This window comes from Lactuca saligna, chromosome 3 (assembly GCF_052625555.1).
Source record: "Lactuca saligna cultivar CGN05327 chromosome 3, ASM5262555v1, whole genome shotgun sequence".
NCBI classification, from domain to species: Eukaryota; Viridiplantae; Streptophyta; class Magnoliopsida; order Asterales; family Asteraceae; genus Lactuca; species Lactuca saligna.
This window is the reverse complement of record NC_136419.1, coordinates 63729395-63748870: the sequence shown is the minus strand read 5'-3', so window position 1 is coordinate 63748870 and position 19476 is coordinate 63729395. Positions and strand designations below refer to the sequence as shown.

Sequence of the window (19476 nt, the reverse complement as noted above, 5' to 3'; positions counted from 1 at the left end):
AACCTGCAGGATGGTCAAGGTTGAGCACTAGAGGCCGCATGGCCAGCTACAACCCCTGGAGATTCCCATGTGGAAGTGGTAACATATCATGATGGATTTCATCACTAAGCTGTCGAGGATAGGAAAGGATTCGATGCTATTTGGGTCATCGTGGATCGTTTGACCAAGAGCGCCCACTTCTTAGCTATACGGGAGAGTTCATCGGCCAAGAAGTTGGTAGACAAGATCATTGCTCGCCATGGGGTGCCGGTCTCTATTGCCACAGACCGTGATGTTCGGTTCACTTCCTGTTTCTGGCAGAAGTTCTACGAGGAACTGGGCACGCGGGTGCACTTCAGTACAACATATCACCCACAAATAGACGTCCAGAGTGAACGGACCATACAAACTCTCGAAGATATGCTGAGAGCCTGTGTCATTGACTTCGGTGGGAGTTGGGACTTCTACCTACCTCTTGTACAGATCTCTCCTACAACAAAAACTTTCATTCCAGTATTGGTGCCCCACCATATGAGTTTTTGTATAGACGTAGATGTCGCACCCTATTCCGTTGGGGTGAGATCAGTCATAGGGTGATGGGACGGACAGAGTTAGTTTTGCAGACTACCAAGAGGATTCATCAGATCAGACAACGGCTACAGACTAGTTAGAGTCAACAGAGGTGTTACGTTGATTGGCGTTGATCTAAGCTGGAGTTCCAGGTAGGTGACATGGTACTCTTAAAGGTCTCACCATGGAAGGGTGTGATTCGCTTCAGGAAAAGGGGGAAGTTGGGTCATCGATACATTGGGCCATTCAGGATCATTGCCAGGGTTGGCAAGGTGGCTTATAGATTAGATCTCCCGAAGGAGCTTAGTTAAATCCACAACACTTTCCATGTTTTTTATAGCTACGGAAGTGCATTCCGGACGAGGTAGAAGTAGTGTCATTAGATGATATTCAGGTCGATGAGCATCTGCATTACGTAGAGAGGTCGGTGGCTGTTCTTGAGAGGAAGGTGAAAGTTTTACAGAACAAGGAAGTACCTTTGGTAAAGGTACAGTGGGAGCACATGAAGGGATCTGAGTGGACATGGGAGCTAGAGGCAGAGATACGGGAGCACTACCCAGACTTGTTCGCCGCATCAGACTTCGAGGACGAAGTCTAGTTTAAGTGGGGGATAACTATGATACCCCGACTCCTAGGTACAAGTTTTAAACATTATATGATATATTCATGGACCAACTCAGTGAGTTAGTTTCCCTCAACTCGTCGTGTCGAGGTGAGTTAGCCTGCGTGGGTTATTGGATCTACTCTACGAGTCGGAGGACCCAGACTCGACGAGTAGGGCTTGGAAAATGAAACCCTAATTTTTAGGGTTTTCGACCTATTTAAAGAACCTTAAGTCCCTTCCTCCAGTCCTTTACCACCCTCTTGATGGACAGAAGAAATCCTAATCGATATTACCTTGTTCTTGAGTGTTTGTGAGGTCTAAGGAATGATTTTGGTGCATTTTGTGAAGGAGGTGTGAAGTGTAAGAAGCTTGGAACAAAAAGGAGCTTGAGAATCCAACTTTACTTCATCTTGGCTTCATTTTGAAGGTAACAAATCGTTACCTTGATTTATCTCTAGCTAAATCTCCTTATGTTTGGGTTTAAGGCCATCTTTAGCTCATTTGGAAGTCATTTTGAGTATTGGGATAAGATCTGAAGTTGTAACTTTAGATCTGGACTCCTCTTGGTCCCTATACCTATAAAGTTATGAGATTTGGCAAGCTTGGGTCTTTCCCTTTGAGTTAATCTTTTCCCTAGGAGGTTGGATCTGCAATATGGAGCTTTGGGGGGCTTAAAAACATCTGTATGAGTTATAGACTACATGAGATCGACGAGTCGCTTAGCCGAATCGGCGAGTCAGACGAAGGTTTCTCGTATTTGATTCTAAAGGAACTCGACATCTGGACACGTATGGACTCGAAGAGTTGGTTGGAAAATCAGCAAGTCAATTAGGGTTTTGGGTGACTTCTAGGTTCTTAAGGACCTCAATGAGTTGCTAGTTGCACTCAACGATTCGGGTCGACTTTGACCGTTGACTTTGATTTTGACCAAGGGTTTACAAGTTTGACTTCTTGGGGGTATTTTGGTAATTTTAGAATTTATGGAAGTGGATCATTGGTGGATGTAGGTGTTGGACTTGGAGCTGCATTTGGTGGAGTTTGACTTTATCACTTTGAGCTACTTGTGAGGTGCGTTGTCCTCACTAGACTAACAAGGTCGAAGGTACCAATGTCGGCCTTTTCGGATTTGTATCCAGGTTTATTGCACTATATGCTTTATGATTTGTATCCTGGTTATAGGATGGTTGTTATGTTAGTGATTCGTTAGATCAGTATCCTAGTTATAGGATGGTTGCTATGCTAGAGATCGGTTAGATCAATATCCTAGTTATAGGATGGTTGCTATGCTAGAGATCGGTTAGATCAGTATATTGGTTATAACATGGTTGCTATGTTAGTGATGGGTTAGATCGGTATCCTGGTTATATGATGGTTTCCATGATTAGTGATTTGTTAGATTTGTATGACTATTTGTTTATATGTATGTGCACATGTTCGTTGGTTTGGGTTGAGGCATGTCGCACCCCAAAACCAAGAACGGCAGAAACATTCTGGGGCGGAGGACGTCATGTATAGTATCACAACACAGTATAATAGTAAACGAGTAAACAACATCATCCATTGCATTAAATACATAATTTTAATACAAGTGTGTTCTGTAGTTTATAAGAAACCAAAATATGAATCAAAATAAAAGATGAGTCTTGTATGCGCTCCATCTTCTCAAAAGCTGGCATCGGTACCTGTCTACTGATGACCTGAGAATACAAATTATTTTGAAAGAGTTTATCATCATTAAAGCTGGCGAGTTCATAAGTATTTAGTGTCTATCATTATATCAAAATGTTTGAAACAGTGTTTGAATTACGAGTTTGTAAACATTTGTAGTAAAAGTATGTGAATGTTTGTAAGTGTTTGTAAAAGTTTGTAACTCCTATAAAATCCTATATTTTCTACTAAAAGTAGCCTTCTACCAAGGCACAACTGTTATGTATGTTTGTTTCTTGTAAAAGTGTATAATTTTCCCAAGTGCAACTATCATTATCAAAATATAGTTTGTACATTAATGTTTAAGTGAAGTGATCACCAAATAAATGTAAAGGGTAAATTAATGTAGTATTGTAGTGTTGTATTATAATAAATACTGTTGTACTAACTACCTTAAACCGGATTTATATCAAGGTATTATGTGATTAATTGGACCATACTATATACTATGAACACGACAATGTAAGTCGTCAAAAGAAATGACATTTGGCACCTAAAGACCTGCAGGTCCCACTGTACCTAGCAGCAAGGTGTAGGATAGTCAATCAAGTATAGATCTATACACAAACTCACGCTCTCCCTCTAGGAGATTCTGGTTACAACTCGGGCCATGACAATGAAGACATGCTCCGATACAGTGGATCACATTTATGTTATACTATACTTGTATATGTAATGTATGTACTTATATAGTGAATGTATTGTTTCTCATCATAGTATCGTTGTATAGTTTCTCATAATAGTATCGTTGTATAGTTTCTTATAATAGTATCGTTGTATAGTTTCTCATAATAGTAAGTAGTGACTCATGAATGATCGCGGGAAGACGAATGCGTGATTGTGCACCTCCGTATAATTTTCATGATTTGATTCTGGGGATACTCTGATGTTTAAATTATTTTGAAAACAAATTGTAATAATTAATGGTTTTAAATGTTTTAGAAAAAATTAAATTGCCTTGAATTTTTATGGATGTTACATGATGTATACTTGTATAATATTGCATAATATGATTCTCGAAGACGAGAAAAAATGCAATATGCGAATATAACGAAAACGAAATCGTTCCACCGACATAACTTTTTGAGGTTGGAAGCGACGTATACTTAATGAGGAGACCAATAATTCATGATGTTGAGACGCGATTATTTAGATGGAGAATTTTCCGTTGAAAATGTCCTTTAGTTCTATCTATATGTCGTTTTTTATATTTAGGTTCCGTTTGGTAATATTTTGGTTATGAAATTTCAATTTATATGTATTGTATGTTTAAATGTTATGTTTTTTAAGGGGAAAATGACTTATTAAGGTAACTAACTATTTCAATTGTCCATATATAGGTAATGTTCTTTTTTTTGTACACATTAAGGTAACTAACTTGTTTTGTTTGTTCACATTTAGGTAATATGACCGGCTATCACCTGTTTTTGCTTATGTGGCATCCACCTGGCATTACGTGGCATGGTGCATATATGGGAAAATGACTTATTAAGGTAACTAACTATTTAAATTGTCCATATATAGGTAATGTTCTTTTTTTTATACACATTAAGGTAACTAACTTGTTTTGTTTGTTCACATTTAGGTAATATGACCGACTATCACATGTTTTTGCTTATGTGACATCCACCTGGCATATGACTTGAATACGTTACACCTACGTGGCATGGTGCATATTTTGTCTTCATTCGATTACACTATAACTGTGTCATACGATTCCACCCCTAATTCTAAACCCTAGATCGATCGATGATGGCTTCTTCTTCCTCATCTTATTCTTCAAAATGACAAGATGAATTTCAAGCTGATTATCAATTGCGGTTTACCATCTCGTGTGAAGATTTCAAGAACTCCTGCAACATATTCAACAATATTGATTTACCATCGAGTTTTAACGAACTCTAAATTTTCTTCCATGGTTGTCAGGAGTTCTTGAAATCTTCACACGAGATGGTAAACTGCAATCACATGGATGATCAGCTTGAAATTCATCTTGTTGTTTTGAAGAATAAGATGAGGAAGAAGAAACAAAACAAGTCATATGTCAGGTGGATGCCACGTAGGTGTAACGTATTCAAGTCATATGCCAGGTGGATGTCACATAAGCAAAAACATGTGATAGTCGGTCATATTACCTAAATGTGAACAAACAAAACAAGTTAGTTACCTTAATGTGTATAAAAAAAAGAACATTACCTATATATGGACAATTGAAATAGTTAGTTACCTTAATAAGTCATTTTCCCATATATGCACCATGCCACGTAATGCCACATAAGCAAAAACAGGTGATAGCCGGTCATATTACCTAAATGTGAACAAACAAAACAAGTTAGTTACCTTAATATGTACAAAAAAAAGAACATTACCTATATATGGACAATTGAAATAGTTAGTTACCTTAATAAGTCATTTTCCCTTTTTTAAGTTCCTTGTAATTTGCTTTCTAAGTTTAATGAAAGTCTAATTTTAAAATAATTTGTTCAAAGTATAAATATTTAGTTGCAATGTTGCAAATATAACGTGACATCTAAGTGAACCATGATAAGTATGATATCCCTTCTTCCAACCTTATGATCTTTATAAAACATCAATATCAAAAATATATATATATATATATATATATATATATATATATATATATATATATATATATATATATATATATATATATGTATATGATATAAGTTTTGATATAATAGTTAAAATAATATTAAACTAAATATTAAATATACATATTTTTTGCAACCATATAGGGAACTAAAATTGGGTATAAAATAAACCAAATTTATGTTTAAATACAAACCTTCTGGTTAACCTTTTTAAAAGTCTTTTTTTATAAAATAATTAATTTTCTTTTTCTATCTTAAATGTTTTACAAAGAATTTCCTCGTATGATTTATCATTTTTCCTATCATATGCTATATTTATAGAATAAAATATTACTTGATATTAAAATATAAGTAAATAAATATAATTATGTCTGATCTTTTTTTCTGAAAATATAAAAAAATTATAAAAACTTCATATATACAGTTTTTAAAATAAAAAAAAAACGAAAAAATATTATGTGAGCGTAAAATTTTATAGGATTTGATACTTTGGGCTTTTTGTTTTAATAATTAAAGTACCTTTTATATATATATATATATATATATATATATATATATATATATATATATATATATATATATATATATATATATATATATATATATATATATATATATATATATATATTTGCTACAATCTGTCATGATTAATTTGGAGCAATTTTCATAATAGGTTAACTCTAGATATCAAAGTGTGTTAGTAAAATAGTATTTTGGATACACAAAAAATAGTTGATTGGCCATGAGTAGTATTATCTTTATTTTTAATATTTTTTCAATTAATATAATTACATATACTTGTTTCATGGATTAAATTATTGCCAACTCGATTTTTAAACAAAAAACTAAATTGAATTGGATTATATACTAATGTTCCTAACTCTTATTAAAATACATATAGAATGGAGTGTTTCGGAGTATCTTTGCATTACGAACAAGTTTAACAGAAAAGGCAATCATAATATCAATAAAAAAATATAATGCAAATTGGTATAATCGGTCATGCTCATAAGTCAAAGAATCAACTATTCAAAAATAGGTTATACATGCACAGAAGTTATAATATACTTTCAACGTACATATAGAGTTCTCTTATAAAATATATCTGAATAAACCTCAACTTGGATAAATTTCTGTTGTCATAGATGTTGCAACCTCCATCAAATATCGCAACTTTTTGCTTTTGTGTAGAAACTTGTGTTTCACATTTTTAGAACTCTATAGATAATTTGCTAAACGACACATACCTTTTCCCGTCAATAGTCTCTTTAGAGTATTTCTAAATACTAATTTTTTTAAAAAGCTTTTTAATATTTGAAAATCATTTTCAAAATTTTTTTTTAACTATTAGAGTGGTTAAAATTTTCGACAGGTCACTTCAACTATTTAATATTTTCAAACATTTTAATCATATGATTTATTTTAATAATTTTGGTTTCAAAATTTAATAAAATATTTAGATCCGGCAAAATCTGACACGACACGATAATCCGATACAAAATAATCAGGTTTGGGTAAGCGATTCTGACACGTGTAAGTAACGGGTTGACACTATACGATTAAATAAACAGTTGAGTTAGGATCAAGATTTTCAATTCAAATATAACTCATTTATTGATATATAAACTTTTATAAATTTTATATTATAAATATATTATAGACAAAACTATAAAAATGGTCCCTGTGGTATGCATTTTTTTGGGGTTTCAATCAAAACCTCGATTATTTTAGATTTATGGTCATTTTGGCCTAGTTTGTACGCAGAATTGGTCCCCCAACATAACTTCCGTTAAGTTATTGCTGTAAACCACTCATGTGCCTCCCACATGAAGGTATATATGTCTTTTCCCTAATGAGGAACCATTTTTGCACTTGAAAAAAATATCTCCCTTTTTAAAAAAAAATTAATACCTATTTATTTATTTTAATAATTAAAAAATAAAAGAGTTCTCTCTCACTCACACACACAATCTCTCTCTTTCTCTCTCACACACACACTCTCTCTCTCTCCCCCCCTTTCTCTCCCAAAACGCAATCAAGAACATATACATATATACTCCATTTTTTCTTGATGATGGTCCCTTGAATCAATTTGTGTATGGGTTTTGTTTCTGCAAATCGATTTATGGGTGTATATTCATCTACAATTTTGATTTGTGTCTATGTGTGTTTTCATTTTTGAAGGTGTGTGTATAAATCTGAATCATCGTAGACACACCACCATCTTTTTAACAACATAATCACCATTATCTTTCCCTTATCATCATCTCATTCCAGAAAAATTATCACCACACATTCGTCTTTACTGGAATTTGATACTCGTGTAATTCAACCCTTATACCGATCGATCTACAGCAGCCAACAAACACCATATCAATATGTCATCTGCAACATGTAATAGCCCACCTGCAACACTAAAAAAACTATTCTTGTTGAGCAATTCCTTTCAGCAATATAAGGTATGGATGAATCAGTTAGCTACGATCGCTTGTCTTTCTTTAGCTTGTAAAGTTTAAGAAATCGATACCCCTCTTCTCTTGGACCTACAAGTACGTATCCATCACATCTCTATCTAATCTATATGAACGCACTCCAACTGTTTGTGTAAATGCCAATGTGAGTATTTTGTTATTAACATATCTTTATCATTTTCCACTTTTATCCCACCAGTACCAGTGACTCATAATTTGGATAATAATATCACCTTGGTATGTGGACTGGGTTAGCTTTCTTTCTAGTTACATTAATGGGGGGGGGGGGGGGTCAATGGCGAGGTGTTTGTTTGAAGGAGATGAAAATCTCAGCGATATCATTAAGTTGGGTCTCGTTCAAATCAGCTCTCCTTCAACTTTCTGGAATCATGGATCAAGAACAATCCTGAATCAGTTGTATTAAAAAACGATAACCATTCATATATTGACTATTGAAGAAACTTTCCTTCCTCCAAATGGTTTTAGAATCACCGAATTAACCCTCAAAGAGGCATACGAACAAGCAAAAAAGTATAACCTGGATGTGAAGGGTGTTCTAGTCACAAACCCATCGAACCCACTAGCGACACCATTGAGCTTGCATAAGCTCATCCTTCTCGTTGATACCCAACGACATCATTTTCTTTCTATATATACATATTAATGGGGTTTTTCTCATTCTCTCTCTAAAAGTATATGTGGGTACCTGTGTTTATATATGAAGTTAATTTGATGAGAGAGTGAGAGAGTATTATATATAAAGTTAATTTGATGAGAGAGAGAGAGAGAGAGAAAGAAGATGCATCTTTTATTTTTTAATTATTAAAATAAATAAATATGTATGGATTTAAAAAAAAGGGATATATTTTTTTCAGGTGCAAAAATGGTCCCTCATAAGTGAAAAGACATATATACCCTCATATGAGAGGCACGTGAGGGGGTTAACATCAATAACTTAACGGAAGTTAAGTCGAGGGACCAATTATGCGTACAAACTAGGCCAAAAGGACCATGAATCCAAAAAAGTTAAGGTTTGGACTGAAACCCCAAAAAAATGCATACCACAGGGACCATTTTTTCAATTTTGTCTATATTATATATATTGTAGATTTGTTATAAGCAAAACTCATGAATCAAAATTAAAATGAAAATTTGAGATGAATTGCAAACTGAATCAAATTTTAGATGGGCTAAAAGTGAATTAAATTAGGAGAAACAACAAGTATGAAAACAAACTTTTAAAGTAACTTATTTAATCATCTCAATGACCTAGCTTATTTGTGTCCCTAATTCTTATTCTTTCCATTTTGTTCTCTTAATGCATTATGAATTTTGTAATTTCAACTCTCAACTTTAGTGTTTTAGTTTTTCTTTTTCGTCTTCACGTCTCTAACTTTCAAACCTGTAAAATGTTTCAATTCAGCATAACACAACATATTTATAAGGTTTGAACCTTAACCCAGTATTCGACATGAAAATTAACGGGTCAGTATGACAAGATAACTGAAACGAGTCGGGTTAATATCAAGTCTCTCATTTCATTTAATGTCTTGATATGACAAGACATGTTTTTTAGGTCTAAAAATATTATTATATACTCTAATTTTATTTTGATATTAAATATTTATTATTTGTATTGGTTAACCCTTCCCTATAGGTTTAGTTATAGGTTTAGGTTCTATGGAAAACAACAAACACTAAAAAAACCCTAAAAATCATAAAAATACATACAAAAATAATTAGAGATCACAAATCTTTTTTTTGGTTTGTATTCTTAAAAAACGCATGTTTTATTATAAATTCGCTGAATTTTTTTTGAAAAAAAACCATAAAAAATCGTTTTTTTTGCAGCGAATTTATAATAAAACCTGCCATTTTTAAAAATATAAACTCAAAAAAAAAAAGACTAGTAATCTCTAAGTTTTTTTTTTTTTTTTGTGAATTTTTATGATTTTTTGTTTTCCATATAATCCTTCCCCACCCCCACCCCCACCCCTCTGTGTGTGTGTGTGTGTGTGTGTATATATATATATATATATATATATATATATATATATATATATATATATATATATATATATATATATATATATGATCAATTGAGAACACCAAAAAGTTTGAGAACACGAGAATACATTTGACACATCTAAATATTCAAATCTAAGGCTATTATCAAACGGGTCATTTATGTTAGTTCTAAAACTAATGGTAGTAAAATGTAACTTTTAAAATGACATAATGGTATAACAGTAATTGAAACTTTAGGTCAATCCTATAATTTCTCATTCCCAGTCTTATTTCTATTGTTGTCTCCCTATTTAACCTCTCTTTCTCTCTCTCTCTCTCTATCTCTCTCTCTCTCTCTCTCTCTCTCTCTCTCTTTCTATTTCTCTCTTTCTAGGGTTGAATCAGTTGACCGTCTCCATATCATAGCCTACCTCAATCACACCTTTAATTTTCGTAGCCCTAATCAGACCTGCAAGTAGATTTCCAATTGGCCTCCTGCAACTCGATCTCCAATCGGTCTCCTACAACTCGATTTTAGTTCATCAGTATTCATTGGAGATTCTAGACCTGCAAATCGACTTTAATTTGGAAGGTATCATCTCGATTTTGCTTGAATGTTGCTGTGAAGATAAATGCAAATAATGGAGTCGTTTTTTTCTCCACTCATCGAGACAACGCCCCATTTCTCCTTTGTCTTTGATCTTTAACAATCCATCTACCTCTCACCAATCTGAAACGCCGCCGCATCCTTCAGCTGCGCTAGCCCCGCCAGCGCAAGCTTTGCCAAAGATGGTTGCAGCGACATCAACTTCTGCTTTAGGTAAGGTTTTTTACCTTGAAAATCGAATACATATGGATGTTTTGTATTGTTTTTTTCCTTGAATCTTGTTTTATATTGTTTTTTTTCTCTAAATCGAATGTATATTGGTATAACGGTGCTTGTTTTTTTTGGAATCTGAAAGCATGGCTATAGATGTTGAGTTTTCTGATGTTGAAATCATATGTTTATTTTTTATGCTTTGATGAAGCATATGTTTTGCTTGAAAATATGATATGATAATGGTTTTGATAAAACTTGTCATTAGTAGCATCAATTTCAGTTTCTTTGCTTATAATATGAGTTGAACAAACTTGTTATTTGTGGTTACACATGTACCCTATGTGTTTGATAAAATGCTTGACTTAAATCATGAAACAAGAATAAATAGCAATTAATATGTGATCATCTGATGCTGAAATCATATGTTTGAAATTTGATCTGATTTGCCTAAAATTTGATCTAAAATCTGATCTGCTTCAAAATCTGATGTTGAAATCATATGCTTGAAAATCTGATGTTGAAATCATATGGTTGAAATATGATCTGATTTGTTGAAAATTTGCATTTGTTTTTCTGAAGATGTGCAGGGCTTGTTGGACGAAAGGTTTCAAATTCGGATTTACAAAGTTTTTTGCATGTTTTGTTAGATAAGGGTATTGTACTTGTTTATGATAGAATGTGTATTTATTTATGAATAGCCGTGTATTCATATATGAATGGTTGTATTTATTTATTAATAGTAGTGTATTCATGTGAATGAGTATATTTAATTACAGTATTTTACAGACATAATCATATCAAAACTATTAGCAAAATTAATAAGAAGTATATCAACCAACCCCTAACCTTTTATTTTTATTAAAAAAATTAATATCCTTTTACCTTTTTCTTCTTAGTTATCTTCTAATTCATATAAGATTATAACATATTAATACCACTAATTCTTTCTCTTAATCATCTCTCTTTATTTTATATGAAAATTGAGTGATCTAACCCATATAAATGAGTATTTTATATGACTTGCTTCTCCGAAATAGAGCATTTTGGAGTCGAGGTATTCGTTTTAGAGCTTTGGTTTGAAATAAGAAGTGGATTCAAGATGCAAATGCGAAAATTGATAAGCTTCGTGCAGCACAAGACCATCTAACAGATGTTGTTAGAATTATAAGAGATTTTATTGACCGTGAACAATATGTATCTTTTACAATTTCCTAGTTTGTGAAAACCAATTTAAGTATGTATTAGGATTTATAGCTATCTCTGTACTAATGTTAATGAAAAACGTTGTCATTTTAGATAACTTTACCATTCCTTTTACATATTTAAGTTTCAAAAGACATTACGATTTTAAAATTAGATTACATTTATAGGATAACCGAGAACTTGCATCCGGTGCGAACTAATCGTGTCTACATAATTTTCAAACAATTTCATGTAGATCTTAACTATGTTGAACCCATTATTTGTCATTTCGACTCAATCTTTTATTGTTAGAGTTGTCATACATGTTTTTTCAATGATGTTCATTGTGTTCACAAACTGTCGTATATCTCCAAACATCGTAACAATGAGCATTTGCATATTATACAATGCTAATTTTCTTCGTTCCTCGGTCGTAGCGGGTAACAATGAGATTTTTAGTATTATCATTCGTTGTTTTGCATGTTGATAATCACGAATCATTTCTAATGCAGTCGTATTAACAAGACGTCATTGCTTGTCTTTAGGACGTATTATTTCATAGTCTATTGGCAACTTATCATCATCGATCGAGTCATTGGATGTTGGAGACTGAAAATAAAATATATCAGCATACACATTAAAAACCAAGTTGCATATACATATCCAAAAATAAAACCAACTTGCTGAAACATATTCATAACAAAAAAAAAAAAATACAAGGTTTGTCTAAGCTTGCTTTGGTCTCATCACTCGGAGTTCTATTTGCTTTCAATTTAAACTTTAACACCATTTCCGATTTTTTCCTTAATTTTATAGGTGTATTTGATGGTTTATTTTTTATTTATTTTTCTAACTAACATTTTGGTTTTTTATCTACAAAAACAAAATTCCAACAACATTTAAATACATTACCAAATAAAGGGAAATAAAATAAAAAATTTATTACAAATTTTTGTAATTTGATTTTACCTTTGTCCGACACAATTCTGAAAGCTCATGTAAATGAAATACAACTTATTCGTCCGTAAAACCCACTCCTTTTAACAACATCCATGCATATTCGTCTTTGAACTGATACAGGTTATCAACAATATCAAGCATAATAAAAACAATACTGAATATTTATTCTGGAGTGTCATTCCGAAACATTATTCCAAAATTGATGATCGTTTTCCGAACCATGTTTTTCGTGTTCCAGACGTACAATACCATTCCATATTCCCTAAAAAACTTATTTCCGGACTAAAAAACCGGTCCTAAACACACTATAAGATACTTACATGCGTTTCATATGTGTAAAACAAACAAAAAAAATACAAAAATAAGATATCCCGGATTCGTTGTTCGTATTCCGGACTTGTTCTATGCATGTCGGAATACAAATATTTGCTTTTAAACTGAAATATAAGTAACTTAAAAAGTAGAACTTATTTGTTTTGAGAAATCCATGCTAAAAAATCAGTTCAAAATACGGGTATAACGACCTTCGAAATTATAAAATCCAAAACGTTTTTATTCCGAATTTTTGTATGTAAGACTCATGCATATAGCATGGAGCTATAATATTGGACTTGAGCTATTGTGTTCTGGTCCAGAATGACCATTCGAGACGGCGTAGTTAGTTATACAAAAAACTGTTTAATTTTATTAACTATAAGCTAGAATGAATATTCCAGACGGAGTAGTTAGTTTTATAAAAAACTGTTTAATTTTATTAACTATAAGCTAAAATGAATGTGATTAGATCACTTGATTTCTCTTTTTATATTTATCTTTTATACTAAACATTTTTTTTTAACTTTGTTTAGTGAATTGGTTATCAATCAATCGACATGGCGTACTAGTGGCGCAACACACCGTCGTGCCACGTCGTTTTGATCATACAATTATATTCGCCTGAATATTCTTTTTTTGATTTATATGTGGGTGTGAAAAATACATTGCTATATGACCTTTTCCTGCCACCTGTTTCTCTACATATACCCGATCCAGACCAACTTCAGTTTTACGTCTCGCTTTCGGTTTCTTATCATCACTCTTTCTTTCCTTCCTTCTAGATCAAATCTCAATTCTCTCCTAGATCCAAATCCCACTATTGCATTGCTGATCTACAATGGCCGCTGCTGATACCGAGAAACTAAACAATCTTCGATCTGCTGTTTCTGGTCTCACTCAGATCAGGTGTTTACCCAACTTTCTGCGTTCAAATTTGAATCGTGCTTCGGTTTTTATTAGTTTTTAGTTTGTGGATCTGAATTTGGTTTTTTGGTTGATGTTGGACATTTTGCAGTGATAATGAGAAATCTGGATTTATCAACCTCGTCTCCCGCTATCTAAGGTACTGTGTAAAAATTAGCGTTGGTTAGAGTGTTTTTCATTTTTGTTTGTTGTTTTAGTGATCGGTGTATTGGTATCGACTTTCAAATATCAGTGACCGATTTGCTTCTGTTTCGAGTTGCTATTTTCCCAATTTTGAGTGTCAACCAGAAATCGAACAGTGCAGATTTGTTTATCGTTCAAATACGTTAATGGAAGCATTTTGTGTGTTTAATCATCGAATAAACAACTCGAAATTTGTAGATTTGTTTATCATTGCAAGTAGAAGAGAACAGGGGAATGCGGAAACTGGAAACACACCAGATGTGTTGAAGTCATTGCTTATCTTATACACTCCTCTGTCAAACTATTCATGATTCGTTTTCCATTTTCTGTTTTCTTTTCATGCAAATTCAGCGGCGAAGCACAGCATGTTGAATGGAGTAAGATCCAAACACCAACCGACAAGATCGTTGTGCCCTATGATACCCTATCAGCTGTTCCAGAAGGTAATATACCGATCTTCTATTTGGTACAGACTGAAACTTAATCACATGCCATGAAAGCACTAGTTATAATCTTTGATTTGTAATTGATTCCACTCTATGCACATTACGATCTGGCATAACTCGGGACCATTTTATGTCAATTGATAAGAGTGTATTCATGATCAAGCATCGATGCATCTATTTTAAAAATTTTGAATTAATTGGTGCAGATGTTGCTCAAACCAAGAGTCTGTTGGATAAACTTGTGGTGCTAAAGCTTAATGGTGGCTTGGGGACTACAATGGGATGCACTGGTCCAAAGTATGTGATTACCTTGTTTACATAACAGTGCATTAAAACTAATCAACTAATTAGTCTCTTCATTCCATTTTCATTTATATGAATATTTCATTATGAACTAACTGGCATTCTTTCTTTGATTGTTCCTTTTCTAGCATTTGACTCATCTTGTTGGTGATGCAGATCTGTGATAGAAGTCAGAAATGGATTAACTTTCTTAGACTTAATTGTCATCCAAATTGAGGTACTTCACATTTAAACAAACACATCCAGATCTATACATCAGTCATTCTATGCTTATGATCTTTACTTAAACATTAACCCTTTTAATTTCCTTGTAGTCACTCAATAAGAAATACGGGTGTAATGTACCCTTGCTTCTAATGAACTCTTTCAACACACATGATGACACCCAAAAGGTAAACTAGCTGAAATTTTTACTTTCTACATGACTTCACATAATTCTTATCTTGTCAAACATTAACTTAAATATCTTTTGTATACTTTTTATTGCAGATTGTGGAAAAATATTCTGGCTCAAAAATTGAGATTCATACATTCAACCAGGTTCACAAACATTAATTTTTTTTGGAATACAGAGTAGTAATGCTTTCAGTAACATGTACCTTATGCATTTACAATTGTACCCTTTTCTTTCTTTTCATTTTTACAGAGTCAATATCCTCGATTGGTTACTGAAGACTTTCTTCCATTGTCATCCAAAGGAGTATCTGGCAAGGATGGATGGTAATTTAAAAAACTAACCTGTCAATTAATTTTTAATTTCATAAAAATAATATTTTTTATTCCCTTTTTTTAGTTGAGTAAAAATAATAAAAAACATGCATTATATTTTGGGACTTATACATATCTTTGATCTAAAGGTACCCCCCAGGCCATGGTGATGTCTTCCCATCATTGATGAACAGTGGGAAGCTTGAAGCACTATTGTCACAGGTTTTTATTTATTTTCATTTTTATAATTTTAGTTTATAACATATTTTTTTGGTTTTTATTTATTCATATATTGTTTTTCATTGCAGGGCAAGGAATACGTGTTTGTTGCCAACTCTGATAACTTAGGAGCTGTAGTTGATTTGAGTATCCTTAGTTTCTTACCATAAATTTTTTACTTACACTATTATATATATATATATATATATATATATATATATATATAAATAGTATTTATGTATATATATATTTCTGAAGATTATTGTAGAATGTTGTAATAAGACAAAAAGAAAGTAGGATGCAATAATAAACAGTTCAATGAAAGTATGTTGCTATTTTTTTTCCATCTAATATGTTATATAATTAAAGGCTATGAAAATATGTGTCACTTTTATCATTGTTTTTCTTAATTCATAATTATAGAAATCCTAAATCACTTGGTCCAGAACAAGAATGAGTACTGCATGGAGGTATTTCTCATTGTTTCATAATTCACATTTAAAAAAAAAAAAATTGTGTTCTTTTGTTTAATATTTTTATGGATTTAACAGGTAACACCAAAAACATTGGCTGATGTGAAAGGTGGTACTCTAATTTCTTATGATGGGAAAGTGCAGCTTCTGGAAATTGCACAAGTTCCTGATGAACATGTGAGATATTATTATTATTTTTTTTTCTTTTTCTTTTTCTTTTTAGGGAAAGAAAATAGCAACATACTTTCATTGAAATATTTATTATAATATTATTTCATCCTACTTTACACAGTTATAGCAATGAATATGGGTAGATTTTTCATAGTATATATTGTACTAATAGGAAAACAAAAATTAAAGTATAATGCTATAATTGGATAGAAGTTTTGAATTACAATCCCTTAATTAGTAAAACAATTAAACTAGAAATGATGTAATGAAAGAAACAAAACCACGATGCTATAACACACAAATAAATGAAAGTATGTTTCTATTCATTCTTTTTAATATTTTTCAAAAAAAGAACAAGGTAACTTGATTTTCCATTTTTTTAATTAGTCTTATTTATGATTTTTTTTTTTTTTAAATTATTTATTTATTTTTATTTTTTTTGTGTACAGGTGAATGAGTTCAAATCAATTGAGAAGTTCAAAATCTTCAACACCAACAACTTGTGAGTCCTTATTTTTGTAGGAGGATTCCATACAATTTCATAAAAGTTAAACGATTGAGTTAAGAGTAAATTAAATTTTCAGTCCCTGACGATAGTTGATTTTTAGAATTTTGGTTCCAATAGGTTTTCTCTTGCAATTGTAGTCCTTATTTGAGGTTCTTGTAACATTTTTGGTCTCGTGTTCCACGTAACATGACTATTTTTAGTCCCTGAGTATAACTGATTTTTGCATTTTTGGCCCCAAAAACCTCAAATAAGGACCAAAACTGCAGAAGAAAACTTTATGGGAGCAAAATTGAAAAACCAGCTATAGTCAAGGACTAAAAATGTAATTTAGTCTTATCCTAAAACTTTCTGAGAATACTGACACTGTAAGTAAAATCCAGGTGGGTGAACTTGAATGCTATTAAAAGACTCGTACAAGCAGATGCACTTAAGATGGAGATTATTCCAAATCCAAAGGTACTTCTTTTATAATACAACTAGTTACATATTTTGATTTTGATTTTGATTTTGATTTTGACTGATAATAAAAAATTATAAAAGTAGAATAGAAAAATATGAAAGAAAATAAAAAAAAAAAAGTATTATTCGGTTTACAGGAAGTCGAAGGAATTAAAGTTCTTCAGCTGGAAACAGCAGCTGGTGCTGCAATCAAGGTATCATCATCATCTCCATATTTTTCTGATTAAATGTTTTACTAATTTTAATTTAATTTCAATCAGTTTTTCGATAATGCAATTGGAATCAACGTTCCCCGATCTCGATTCCTTCCAGTGAAAGCAAGTTCAGATCTGCTCCTTGTTCAGGTCTGATCAGGAGCATGCATCTTTATTTTATTTATTTATATCAATATATATTTATTTTATTTATTTATTGTAGTCTGATCTTTACACGGAAAAAGATGGGTATGTGGTGCGCAATCCAGCCAGGACAGATCCAGCAAACCCTTCAATTGAACTGGGTCCTGAATTTAAGAAGGTACTTTCATTTATTATATTAATTAATTAAAATTAAAGTAAAAGAAAAAATATATGTTATTCTCAGGTTGGAGATTTCTTGAAGCGTTTCAAGTCCATCCCCAGTATTATCGAGCTGGATAGCTTGAAGGTTTCTGGTGACGTGTGGTTTGGATCTTCGGTTGTTCTCAAGGGTAAAGTCGTCATTGCTGCAAAGTCCGGAGACAAGTTGGAAATCCCTGATAAAGCCCTAATTCAAAACAAGGTCATTTCTAAATTACAACTATTGTGTATTTTTATGATTAAAAAAATATTTATGAATTATGATTTGATTGTTGCAGGAAGTCCATGGTGCTGGTGATATCTAAACAACTTAGGTTTACATTACTTGGGTTTTTGTTTTCCCTTCTGGTAAAAGAATAATAATTTGTGTAATATGTGTTTTTGTTGTTGGTAGAATAAATCAAGAATTTCGATTTTTATCACACATCACATTCACATGCGGCTTTTTCTTTATATATAATATATCTATATTAAAAAAAAAAAAAAAAAGATTTGTGCTTGGAATTTAATGGCGTCTTTTTTGTCGTCATTTTAGTTGTGCTGAATGGTGGTTTTGTTGTTTTTAGCCCATGGTTTTTGAGTGGGATATTTTTCTAGTTTCAAGCAGAAAGTGAGATAAGGAGATTAGGTTTGGTAAAATATAATGACTTATCTGTGTTTGTTATTAATAAATGTTTTGGACTCATGTATTGGTAGGCCAACCCCAACCCACCATCTTTGCAAAGTGTAAACCTTGGATTTCATCACCCATAATATATTTTCTTTTCAAAATTTTGATTAATATAGTAAAGTTTCAGCTTTCATCAAGAATAACGATTACTCCAATATATATACATTAATATTGAACAATAAAAAATTTCATATTAATTAATCTAATTAACGTACTGAGTTTACTTTAATTGAGTTTATTTATTTGTACAGTTTAATTATCTGTCTTATTGTATTTTGTTTGTGAAATTTAATTAATCTTATATTTATAAAATTCAAAATGTATATATATATATATATATATATATATATATATATATATATATATATATATATATATATATATATATATATATATATAATCTTTGTTTTTTTGTTGGTTTGTCTTAAATTCTGGACTTTGTTTGGGTGCAAATTCTGACGCTGTTGCTTGAGTTATTATCTAAATATCTATGTTAAACCATAAGTTCTGAACCTATGTTGTTTGTTGGGTTATTTTCACGAAGTCTCAATGCAATGTTCTCACAATGTTGTTCGAATTTCAAAACATGATTTATAATATGTATTTTTCTTCTTTTGTGTTATTTGTT

The 19476-nt window shown here is 31.8% G+C and overlaps 1 protein-coding gene across 1 annotated transcript; it reads left to right on the top strand.

The window, feature by feature from the left end:
- Positions 1–13912: 13912 nt before the first annotated feature.
- Positions 13913–18602, top strand: UGP2 (UDP-glucose pyrophosphorylase 2). Its single transcript, XM_078985183.1, has 19 exons — positions 13913–14133; positions 14243–14290; positions 14686–14777; positions 14987–15077; positions 15240–15300; positions 15398–15475; positions 15573–15623; positions 15730–15803; positions 15941–16013; positions 16100–16157; positions 16434–16480; positions 16562–16660; positions 17104–17156; positions 17543–17618; positions 17759–17815; positions 17882–17965; positions 18039–18137; positions 18204–18380; positions 18457–18602. The coding sequence occupies exons 1-19, from the start codon at positions 14066–14068 to the stop codon at positions 18481–18483; spliced, it is 1413 nt and encodes a 470-aa protein (XP_078841309.1). The 5' UTR covers positions 13913–14065; the 3' UTR covers positions 18484–18602.
- Positions 18603–19476: the final 874 nt, after the last annotated feature.

Excerpts from the sequence above, each read along its gene's own strand:
- UGP2 (XM_078985183.1), top strand. The coding sequence starts at position 14,066 with ATGGCCGCTGCTGATACCGAGAAACTAAACAATCTTCGATCTGCTGTT. Across the intron at positions 15,624-15,729 it reads AGATTCATACATTCAACCAG|AGTCAATATCCTCGATTGGT; the intron begins GTTCACAAACAT and ends TCATTTTTACAG. Across the intron at positions 16,158-16,433 it reads AGGAGCTGTAGTTGATTTGA|AAATCCTAAATCACTTGGTC; the intron begins GTATCCTTAGTT and ends TCATAATTATAG.